The sequence below is a fragment of the Felis catus genome, chromosome B3 (genome assembly GCF_018350175.1).
Source record: "Felis catus isolate Fca126 chromosome B3, F.catus_Fca126_mat1.0, whole genome shotgun sequence".
NCBI lineage: Eukaryota > Metazoa > Chordata > Mammalia > Carnivora > Felidae > Felis > Felis catus.
In genome coordinates, this window is record NC_058373.1 from 60,799,166 (window position 1) to 60,811,299 (window position 12,134).

The 12,134-nt window shown below is 40.6% G+C and overlaps 1 protein-coding gene across 5 annotated transcripts in view; it reads right to left on the reverse strand.

Moving 5' to 3' along the window:
* Positions 1-1,610: 1,610 nt before the first annotated feature.
* The window catches only part of GANC (glucosidase alpha, neutral C), a 76,239-nt gene continuing 65,715 nt past the window's right edge, over positions 1,611-12,134 (reverse strand). For all 5 annotated transcript variants that reach the window (XM_019832626.3, XM_019832625.3, XM_019832624.3 and 2 more), the window contains 5 exons: positions 11,227-11,301; positions 8,425-8,538; positions 7,105-7,217; positions 3,403-3,506; positions 1,611-2,528 (listed from right to left, as the gene is read on the reverse strand). In XM_019832626.3, coding sequence (XP_019688185.2) covers positions 2,419-2,528; positions 3,403-3,506; positions 7,105-7,217; positions 8,425-8,538; positions 11,227-11,301 — 516 coding nt within the window. In that variant the 3' untranslated portion in view covers positions 1,611-2,418. The remainder of the gene's footprint in view (positions 2,529-3,402; positions 3,507-7,104; positions 7,218-8,424; positions 8,539-11,226; positions 11,302-12,134) is intronic.

The following is a 12,134-nucleotide window of genomic DNA, read 5'->3' on the forward strand; positions in this document are numbered from 1 at the left end:
AGACTGTATTTCTCTCCACTCTGACTCTGGGAGAACTTTTCAGTACCATTCTGCGTCAAGACAGAGCAGTTTCATTCCTTTCTCCAAAAAATATTTTACATGGAAGAATAAATGCAATACATGTTAATCTAAAGATAGGTCTTAATTATTCAGCTTCACATGCCATTAAAAACCATCATCATGTATTAGGTAAAAGCACCCAGTTTTCAGGTTAAGTCTTACTGTAGGCTGCTAAGGGAAGTTCGAAGCTGGGAAATACGGCTTCAGCTAATGTAGACTTCTTCCTTTCTCCTGCATTGCAAGACTTACAGAAATAGCAAAGAATCTGTGAATGTCTATGTGGTGTGGTGCAAAGCTGAAATCTCAACTGATATAATGCAATGTGTCCACAAGGAAATGCACAACGTTTACTACATCTGGAGGGAAGAGTCCTGTCAGAAAAGTAAATCGGAAACAAATACATTAAATTCCCACTTTTTAATCAATCAAATCCATCAGTTAACTAATTGTAGCCATTGGTTACTGAAAGGCAAGTATAATGGTGCTCTGGCAGACAGAAGACAAATATGCTCTCGAGGAACATACACTCTAGCAGGGGAACAAGATAGACAAAGCTGAAACATTAAGGGACTGCCCTGAGGATGCTGGGAGAGCACACATTATAAGTGGAACAGCATTTCAGAGATGAGCAAAGTAACCGCGCATGGGTCCAGGGGTGCGGGGGTGACAGAGGATTTAGATAGGCTTAATGGAAAAGTGGCATTTGAGTTGGGCCTCAATGGATGGTAAGAGCTGCATGGGAAGGGGGAAAGTGGTGGATAATGGGGCCCAGGGCACAGAAGGCACAGAGGTGGCAGTTGGCAAGTCGCTCAGTGGAGGAAACATGAAAACGTGCTGAGCACACGAGGCTGCCCTACAGATGCAGTAACAGGCAGCGAAGAGGCACTGGTGTCTCCAGAGCAGGAAGCAGCCGGAGGAACTGGTGTTCCCTAATGCTTTTTAGCCCATGCCAAGCCATACGGGGGCCCAAGGGAGAAAGAAAACTTAGTAGTACTGATCCTGTCTTTATTTAAAATTTTGATATTTTGTTCATCATGGATTATTTTTTGCATTAATTTTGATTTCGAAAAATACTACACTAAAATATTATTTATTTTGATTATTGCATTTTTTTGGTACCCCCTTAATTTTGTGCCCAAGGCAAGAGTTTTTGTGCCTGACTTACCCTCATCCCAGCCCTGTGTTCTTTTTTTTTTTTTTTTTAATTTTTTTTTTCAACGTTTATTTATTTTTGGGACAGAGAGAGACAGAGCATGAATGGGGGAGGGGCAGAGAGAGAGGGAGACACAGAATCGGAAACAGGCTCCAGGCTCTGAGCCATCAGCCCAGAGCCTGACGTGGGGCTCAAACTCACGGACCGCGAGATCGTGACCTGGCTGAAGTCGGACGCTTAACCGACTGCGCCACCCAGGCGCCCCGCCCAGCCCTGTGTTCTATTTCTGAAGTTCAGTTGTGGGGACATGGGTGTTCATGCTATTATTAATTATAAAATATAGCTTACTCATGTTACAAATCTTCTGTGGTCAGTAAACAGTATTTAATAAAAACAATTAAGATAAATTAGGATTTTATTAAGAAGATTAATTGGGAACTTTGAAGCACAACAAGCACAACAGGGAAAAGAATCCTTTGTGCTTCAGAGTCAATCTTTAGGGGAGAATAATTCCCTGTTGCTTCAGCGTAGGCAGTGCAAGCAGAAAAGGGTGGTTTTGCCCACATCTAAGTGGGTGAAAGATGACCAAGGGGTATGAGAGGCTGCTGTCCCCTTGGAGACAGGCCCTGAGGAGCTCAGCCACTGTAGCCAGACTGATCCTGCTGCATGGCCTGAGGCAAGCTTCCACAAATGGGCCACAAACAGTGGGTTTGGCCCACATCTCATATATAACAAATCCATCCAGGGCGCCTGGCTGGCTCAATCCGTAAAGCATGCAACTCTTGATTTCTGGGTTGTGAGTTTAAGCCCCACATTGAAGGTAGAGTTTACTTAAACACACACACACACACACACACACACACACAAAACCATCCAGCTGTGCTCAAAGAGAAGCTACTCATTGGGCCACAGTGCTGACCACAGGGCCACAGTCCAAGAAGCAATGGAAGATTAATGAACTCTATAAAAGTCTCAGGGCTACCTGCATCTAGGAGATGAGGTGGTGTTTGACCCAAAAAGTATTCCTCGTACCTCTAAAAATGTAAAACCTGAAATCTGTTTTTGTTAGTAAAGTGGTGCCTAACGAAAGCTAATTTTTAGCCAGAGAAGTCAATTAGCACGCAGCACAAATATCAGAAAAGGCCAAGGGAAAGGCTGAAAGGTGCAGGCTGCTTCCTGCGCCCGTCACTGGGTGCACGTCACAGTTATTTGATGTGGACCTCCCAGTCAGCGCCGATGTTCAGTGACAGCTTCTCCAGGCTCAGGGTGGACATTGTGGTACAATATGTAAAAACCACAGGCTCTTCTTTACCGTCTAAATATCAAGACAATAGCAGGAAAAGTTTGATGAATATCTAGGAGAGAAAGATCTTTCTTTCAAATATAAAATATTCCTGACTTGGTCATAAAACCTTAAGCCCCATGTAGGAAAACCCAGCTGAATAGCACTTTTACCCATGGACTTCCACGAATTTTTTGAAGATTAAACCCTCTATCATTTTGAGTGCAAGATTGGTGGAAAAGGAGTTGTAAGGAACAAAGAAGTTCAGCAGGTAAAGAAAGGATATATCCTTTCAAGAAACTCCATAAACATGGGCACGATTCTCTGCAGCTTCAGACAGCTACAGTTAAACAAAATATTCAGAGAAGTTACAATATTTTTCAAGCCCCAAATAATTTCCCTTAGAAAAATGTTAACATCTTGGGGCGTCTGGGTGGCGCAGTCGGTTAAGCGTCCGACTTCAGCCAGGTCACGATCTCGCGGTCCGTGAGTTCGAGCCCCGCGTCGGGCTCTGGGCTGATGGCTCAGAGCCTGGAGCCTGTTTCCAATTCTGTGTCTCCCTCTCTCTCTGCCCCTCCCCCGTTCATGCTCTGTCTCTCTCTGTCCCAAAAATAAATAAACGTTGAAAAAAAAATTAAAAAAAAAAAAAAAGAAAAGAAGTAAACTGTTAAAAAAAAAAAAAAAAAGAAAAAAAGAAAAATGTTAACATCTTATAGTTCGCGGAAAGACCAGTCGATGAGGAGAAGCAGGGTGGCTTTGCTCCTTTTAGACACCTGGGTATTTGACCAGTGTATTTCAGAAAGTGCAGGGTCCACTCAGTTCAGCACACGACATCAGTTTTGGGACTAATCATCTCTTCACTGCAGATACTTCCATGTTTACAAAAACAAATGACCTGTTTGCTCACCAGATGAATGGGTGGTCACAGAAGATGGCTGCTTCTTGAGGCCAAGGACGAAGACCCGCTCCACCACACACTTGCTGGGATGATGACCTCTTTTGTCAGCACAACTGGAATAGATGCAAAGGGCATTAGGAAAAGGAGGAGAATAGGGGTTTGGACTGGTTACTAGGTCAACATCCCAGCCTTGTGGGTTCCTCTCCCATCTTTCCCTATGGAGGCAAGACCAATACAGTTGTCACATTTACTAAGACGAAGAGAAGGAAAAAGATAATTCCATGCGCTGAGGACTGCCTAACCAGTAGACAAACCAGTCTCCCTTTGACAAGCCATTTGGAGAGCTGTCACCTAAGGACACCGAAGTCGCAAATGTGACTTCGACACTGCAATCAAATTTTAAGAACTCAGATATTTAATCACTTGTTGAATGGGGCAATACATGGGATTAATCAGAACTTAAAGTGAATTCTTTTTTATGTTTTACAGAGGGAGGAAAAGGAAGATGGAGACAATAAGGAAGATTCATGCAGTGACTGAAAAATACTCCAGGGAAATTCTAGACCAAGATGGCAACATAAGAGGTCCCTGAATTTCCCTCCTTTCATGGAGATACTGAATGTAAGGCTACAGGTGGAGCAACTCCCTTTTTGGAGATACAGAAACTACCTGAGTGACTCCCATACATTGAGTGACTGTGAAAACATCCACATCGAAACAGGTAGGAAAGGCTAAGACACACTCTCACTCCCTACCCCCAGGGCAGTGCCATACAAGTGGAAGGGGAACTCCCCAATCCCAACTTCTCCCTGAAGAGTGAAGGGTTTGGACCACACTTCTAGTACCCCAGTTTTAAGGCCTCCCACCTGAGACATGAGCTCTCAAACCACCTATCAATATTTACTCCAAGTGTATTTGAACTAAATTCTCCAATCAATAGAGACACAGCTGCTGAGTGGTTAAAAAGTCAATACCCAGCTACATGCTGCCTATAAGAGACCCACTTCAGCTTTAAGGAAACATACAGAAGGAAAGTGAAGGGATGAAAAATGATATTCCATGCAAATGGAGATCAAAAAAAGGCAGAGCTAGCTATGTTTATATCAAACAAAACAGACTTTATGCCAAAAACTGTAATAAGAGACAACAAAGATCATTACATAATGATAAAAGAGTCAATTCACTAAGAGGTTATAACATTTGTAAATATTTATGCACCCGATATCAGAACACCTAAATATATAAAGCAAATATTAGTAGATCTGACGGTTGAAATAGACAGCAATACAGTAATAGCAGGGGACTTCAGTGCCCCACTTTCAACTATGGATAGATCATCCAGACAGAAAACCAATAAGGAAAACGTGGACTTAAACTACATGTTAGACCAAATAGACTTAATAGATATACATAGAACATTCCATTCAGTAGCAGCAAAATACATATTCTTCCCAAGCACACATGGAACATTCTCCAGGATAGATCGTATGTTAGACTACAAAATAAGTCTTAACAAATTTAAAAAGACTGACATTATATCAAGCATCTTTTCTAACCCTAATAGTAGGAGAGCAGAAATCAATCACAAGAAGAAAACTGGAAAAGTCACAAATACTTGGAGATTAAATAACATGCTCCTAAACAATGTGTCAAAGAGAAATCAAAAGGGAAATAAAGTATCTTAGACCAAGTAAAATGGAAACACAACATATCAAAACTTACAAGATGCAGCAAAAACAATTCTAAGAGGGGAGCTTATTTATTTATTTTTTTTAACATTTATTTATTTTTGAGACAGAGAGAGACAGAGCATGAACGGGGGAGGGTCAGAGAGAGAGGGAGACACAGAATCTGAAACAGGCTCCAGGCTCTGAGCAGTCAGCACAGAGCCCGACGCGGGGCTCGAACTCACGGACCGTGAGATCATGACCTGAGCCGGAGTCGGCCGTTTAACCGACTGAGCCACCCAGGCGCCCCTTATAGTAATAAACGCCTACATTAAGAAAAAGAAAAGACCCTAAATAAACAATCTAACTTTACACCTCAAGGAACTATAAAAAGAAGAACAAACTAAGCCCAAAGAATGTAGGAGGAAGGAAATAACAAAGGTCAGAGTGAAAATAAATGGAACAGAGGCTAAGAAGACAATATGAGGTCAATGAAACTAAGAGATAATTAAAAAACAAATAAATAAGCTGGGGCACCTGGCTGGCTCAGTCAGTAAAGCATGTGATTCTTGATTTTGGGGTTGTGAGTTTGAGCTTCACCTTGGATGTAGAGATTACTTACATTAGAAAAATAAACAAAATAGACAAATCTTTAGCTAGACTCACCAACAAAAAGAGGACTCAAGTAAGTACAATCAGAAACTAACATATCACTATATGTTAACTATACTAGAATTTAAATAAATAAATAAAATAGGAAATGAAAGAGGAGACGTTACATTTGATACTTCAGAAACACTAAGGATCATAAGAAACTACTAGGAATAATTACACACCAGTAAAGTGGATAAGCTAGAAGAAATGGATAAATTCCTAGAAACATACAAGCTACCAATACTGAATCATGAAGAAATAGAAAATCTGAACAGGTCAATTACTAGGAAGGATAGTGAATCAGTAATAAAAGACTGCCAACAAAGATAAGTCCAGGACCAGATGGCTTTGCTATTGAATTCCATCAAACATTTAAAGAATTATCAGTCCTTTTCAAACTCTTCCAAAGAGTGGAACACTACCAAAGCTAGCAAGGATACTTATAAGAAAAGAAAATGACAGGCCATTATCCTTGATGAACACAGATGCAGAATTCCTCAACAAAGGATCATACACCATGATGAAGTGGGATTTATTCCTGGGATACAGAGATGCTTCAACACTGGCAAGCCAATAAATGTGATACAGTACATTAACAAAAGAAGGATAAAAATAATATGATTATTTCAGTAGATATAGAAAAAGCATTGGAAAAAATTCAACAGCTTTTCATGATAAAAATTCTCAACAAATTGAGTACAGAATGAATGTATCTCAACATAATAAAAGCTGTTTTGACAAGTGCACAGCTAACATCATACTCAGTGGAGAAAAGCTGAAACAAGATCAGAAAGAAGACAAGGATGCCGACTCCTCACCATTTTTGTTCAACATAGTACTGGACACCCGAGGTAGAGCAGTTAGGCAAGAAAAAGAAATAAAAGGCATCCACATTGGAAAGGAAGTAGCAAAATTGTTTCTATTTGCAAATGGAAAGAGAGGCTGGTTAAAGGGTACAAACTTTCAGTTATAAGATGAATAAGGTCTCAGGATCTAACATATAAGATGGTGACCACAGTTGACAATACTGTATCCTATAATTGAAATTTGCCAAGAGAGTAGAACTTAAGTGTTCTCACTAAAACAGAACAAAACAACAAACAAACCAAAAAAGGTAAGTATGTGAGGTGATGGGTGAGTTAATTAACTTGATGGTGGGAATCCTTTTACAGTATATACATACAGCAAATCACCATGTTGTACACTTTAAATACATTACATTTTTATTTGTCAACTATATCTTAGTGAAGCTAAAAAAAAGAAAAGAAAAGAAAAATACTCCACAAATGGCCTTCATCATTACTTTCTTTAAACAGTACCTTAAAACAACAGCTGTGCTTTTGAGGATAGCATCATTTAAGAAAGCACACAGCTTTTTAGCTGCTATTACCTGTTGGTCAAAACACCTGACAAGAACGAAAACTTCCTATGCAAGAATTGCTTCTGGTGGAGGTACTGGAATGAATGGCCATCGTCGAGATAGAGTTCACCCACGGCAGAACCCTGGAGAGGGAATCATAGGGAGAGAATCTGCTTACATAATAGCTTACTAGGAAAAGAATGTCACCCACTAGAGGGATTAAAAAATCCGTGAAAAATTTTATTAAACAAAAGCTTACTATTCAAGCTGCACAATGTAGTCATACAAATATATACATTCAGTGCCCGTTGGTGAATTAATATGAATAAGGAAGTCACATAAGAGGAGCACAAAGAGACCTTGCTGAAAAAAATTTAAACTACGAAATATGGTCAGTGGCACAGGTGGCTTCTTTGAAAATAGTATCTTAAAATGAGACGACAGGTCAAGAAAAGTTCACACAATAAAACGAAGCTAAAAAAAATGTAGTATATAATGGAGGAGATCAGCTATCTTTAGAAACCCTCCATTTAGACAATGGAAGTTCCTTCTTCATTTCAGTAGGAGGACCCCTTTGGCATGTCAAACAATGTCACAACACTCCATATGGCAGTTTATTGTTATTGACAATGTTTGATGTGCTATGGATCTCGAGTCTCTTGTATTTATTCTGTGGTCTGAGACTCATAGTTTGGTCCAAGAAGACATGTCTAAGTGAAGTAGATGGAAAAGAAAGATGTAAGAAAAATAAAGTTTAATTATTTTATAATATTTGTGCAAGAGTAAGAATTTGTGTTGGAAGTGTATTTGGGCAAAAGGATAAGAAAGGAATCTGCTATAGGTTTCATTTGGCTCAAAAGATCTTCTGAAAAGGACATACAAATTCTGGATCCTTCTAAGCTTTACCCCAGGAAATTTTAGTTGTTTGAGCCATCTGATGAGAACAAAAGTCATTGTGTGGGGTCGGTGTTGCTGAAATGTTGCATAGATACAGGTACCCTCTTAGAGGAGACTGAATTTTAGGGCTAATCCATGTGGCAGGCTGACTATGCCCAGTGAGCATTTAGTCCAGTGGTAATCAAGGCCAAGCTGCAGAGCACCAAGGTCATGATGCTCCAGAGAAAATTGCTAACATTTCTAGTTCTCAGAGTTCTCTTAAGTACAATTGCATGAAAGTCAGACAAGCTGGACAGTGAATCTGAAATGTTTCAAAACATCAGAAACACCCATCCCATAACTAACTGGGGTGTATCATTTTTAAATACTACCACATACTCAGAAGGCTACTACTCCTGTAAAGATATAAAGTAGTAACGAATGAGTTGTGTAAACGTAACATTTTCCAAATACCTTAGTGCTGAGAGCCACCCGGAGTCCATATGGGGAATCAGTCATGTAGCCTGTGGATTTTCCTATAGTTGTCTTTATGGGCACTATACTTCCACCTCGTTGAAACACTGGTATCTATAACAGAACAATACTCTTGGGGAAGGAGCATTTGTAAAAGGCAATCTCAAAGTAGAATCTAAAAATACTTCATGGTACAAGACTCACATTCTTTTTAAAAATTTTTTTACAACATTTAGTTATTTTTGAGAGACAGAGTGAGACAAAGCACGAGTGGGGGAGGGGTAGAGAGCGGAGACACAGAATCCGAAGCAGGCTCCAGGCTCCAGAGCCCGATAATGGGGCTCAAACCCACGAATTGTGAGATCGTGGCCTGAGCTGAAGTCAAGTACTTAACCGACTGAGCCACCCAGGTGCTCTAAGATTCACATTCTTTACAAATATAGACTCAAAAGCAAAGTAAATTTGTGAGCACAGAGATGGAAAATATGGAAGCCCTGGCATTAAAACGAAGAGTTCAAAGAGTAAAAAAGAGTAAAAAAAAAAAAAGAGTAAAGAGTAAAAAAAAAAATGGTCCATTTTTTAATTCTTAGGGAAACTTCTCACCCTTCATCAATTTGTTACCTCTTCTGCCTATCCTATCAGTAGTTCCTGTTTTGTATTTTTAATTTGCTTGTCAACATAATACACATGTTTCACCAGGGCCCTGCTAAGGAGTGAGTTTTTCTGCCTGTGTAAGTAGGCCCACATGTATGTACGTGTGCCTATAAAAAATTACAGTTTCTTGGTTTCAGGGAGATGACTTTGTCCTTACTCACTACAGTCCATACCCTTCCTGCTCCCTGTTTTCCTGAGTCACCAGGATGCCTGACTCAATTCTGAGAGTAAATTTGTGAAACTTCTGTTATAGAAACCCCGAAAGCACTTTTTTTTAAATTTTTTTTAACGTTTATTTATTTTTGAGACAGAGAGAGACAGAGCATGAACGGGGGAGGGGCAGAGAGAGAGGGAGACACAGAACCGGAAGCAGGCTCCAGGCTCCGAGCCATCAGCCCAGAGCCCGACGCGGGGCTCGAATTCACGGACGGCGAGATCGTGACCTGAGCTGAAGTCGGACGCTTAACCGACTGAGCCACCCAGGCGCCCCCCGAAAGCACTTTAAGTGACTCTAACAACAGTGTTATAGACATGGCCCATACCTATGGTTCTTCTGGAGTGGCATTCCCAGCACAGAAAGCCCAGGAGGTCTCCTGCCTCCCCATACAGTCCTCTGTGAGGAAGCTCCCTAGATCACATGGGGGCTTGTACTTCACTGAGTAAAGTACCAGAGGGAGAAAAGTACACGAATACAGATGAAGTTGGGTGTGAGGGTGGAGTAGATAAGATGTCCACCCTCTGCCTGGCTCACAGTTGGCAGCAAGGAGTAAAGTGCATTTATCTCCCCACCCTCATCAGCCCATCGCTTCGTCTTTTCTTTTCTCAAAGACCGAGGTAGTAGGTTAGTACAGAATGGGCTCTGAAGTGGGAGTGCGGCTGGCCTGGGTTCTTATCTCCGTTCTGCCAAAATCTAGCCATAAGCCTGGACAAGTAATTTAACTTCTCTGAACTCAGGTTCTTCCTCTGTAAGCATGAGAGACTCAAGTCGATGAGTGTTAAAGTCTCTTCTAGATCTGAAAGTTGAAATTTGAAATCATTTTATTATGGAGTCCATACTGCTGATGACAGCTCTCAAAAAACAACCTCAATAAATGTTTCTTACTCTTAACACTACTTAGGGCCTGCAGTAGTGGTTGTGATTTAGCTGCAAGAGCAAACTCCCCTTCACAAGTTCAGGTGGGATGGGCCCCTGTGATTCCAACATCGAAACCGACAGCCTTCCTTGCACCTAGAGGTCCAGGGTTACAACTGAAAACTCATGTTTTGTGACTTGGTCTGGTAGAAAGACGCTCCATATGGTGTGTGTGGTGACCGGGATTTTTACTCCATTTTCAGTGTTACTATTTTTCTTACACATAAAAATGTAAATATATGGGGAAGAATTGTTCGTCCTTGATGTTTCATACCGTGAGACCAGGCTATATGTTTATTCTTTTTTTCTCACATTTTAACAGCTTTATTGGTATAATTTACATGCCATATGATTCAACCACTTAAAATGTACAATTCAATGTTTTTTAGCATATTGAGAGTCATGTACCCATCACCACAATCAAGTTTGAAACATTTTAATCACCCTAAAAAGAAACTCTGTACCCATTGGCAGTCATTCCCCATTGCTCCCAAGCCCTCTCTCTGCCCCATCCTTATGCAACCATTAATCTGCTTTTTGACTCTCTCTATAAGTGTTGTTATGCAGAACACTATGTCCTTGGTTCTCGCTATGCAGGCACATGTTATGGACTGAATGTCTGTGTCCCGACAAGATTCATATGTTGAAGCCCCAGCCACCAATGTGACTGTATTTGGGAACAGGACCTTTAAAGAGGCAATTAAGGTTAAATGAGGCCAAAAAGTGAGGCTCTGATCTGACAGGACTAGTGTCTATAAGAAGAGGCACCAAAGAGTGCACGCTCTCCCTCTGCCATGTGAGGACACAGAAAGAAGGAGGCTGTGTACATGCCAGGAAGAGAGTCCTCAGCAGGAAATGAATTGGTTGGCCCGTTAATCTGGAACATCTGGCCTCCCAAACTGTGAGAAAACCAACTTCTGTTGGTTAAGCCACCCAGTCTATGGTGTTTTATCACGGCAGTCCAAGCAGACTGATAGAGCACAGTAGGTAAAAATTACAGCCTGAAAACAACTTACAGTGTCCAAAGTTACTGGGATCTTCACAGTACATGCTCCTTCCCAATGAGCATCTGTTTTAGAGTCATACCAGACCTGAAAAGGAACAGATCCTAATGAGACAGAGTATATGAGCAACTCTGCTCACAATTTCATTATTCAGTAAAACATCCATTTATTTGGATTTCAAATACCCAAAAAGCTAAAAAAAAAAAAAAAAATAGGCACAATTTTTTAAAAATCTGGAGTAGAAGTTAGGAAGAACATATGCTTTTAAGAAGGTCCCAAAAGACTAACCTAGTACCATGATAGATTAAGTTGACTGAAAGGCCACTTATTTGTCCATCTGTCCATCCAAAAGTTATTTATCGAACAATCTGCCACATGCCCAGCACTGCTAGACATATGTGAGTGAACAGAAAGACAGAGTTCCTGCTGTCATGGATTTTATAATTTGGTTGTCTTATAAACTTACTGTGTGTAGCAGTAAAAAAGACGATGGAATAAAGGAAAAGCAATAACGAAGAAAAGCACAGTGCAAGCAAATAAATTATAAATGAGTGGGAGAAAAGGAAAGTGTCAGAGAAGGAAACAGGTTTTGGAGAAAGGCAAGTGGAAACTTGGATTGCTACTATGATATCATTTTTTTTTTTTTAAAGCAGAGTACGATTCACTGATAAGGTTCAAATTCTTATCTGGGATCCTCATCAAGGGGGTTTAGTTGCTAAAGTTAACAAGAAGGTCCTACAAAGTAATTTGATGGAATAAAATCCTTAAGATCCCAGCAGCAGCAGCAGCAGCGTGGAAACAAAAACCTCTTTTTCTCTCTTCTAGCCGTATAATTTCTGGCAGCCAAGGAGTCTGTTTCGCAAGTTCACCTCCTGGGATTACCACATCCTTTATATAGCTGCACTGTTGACTCTGGTGAC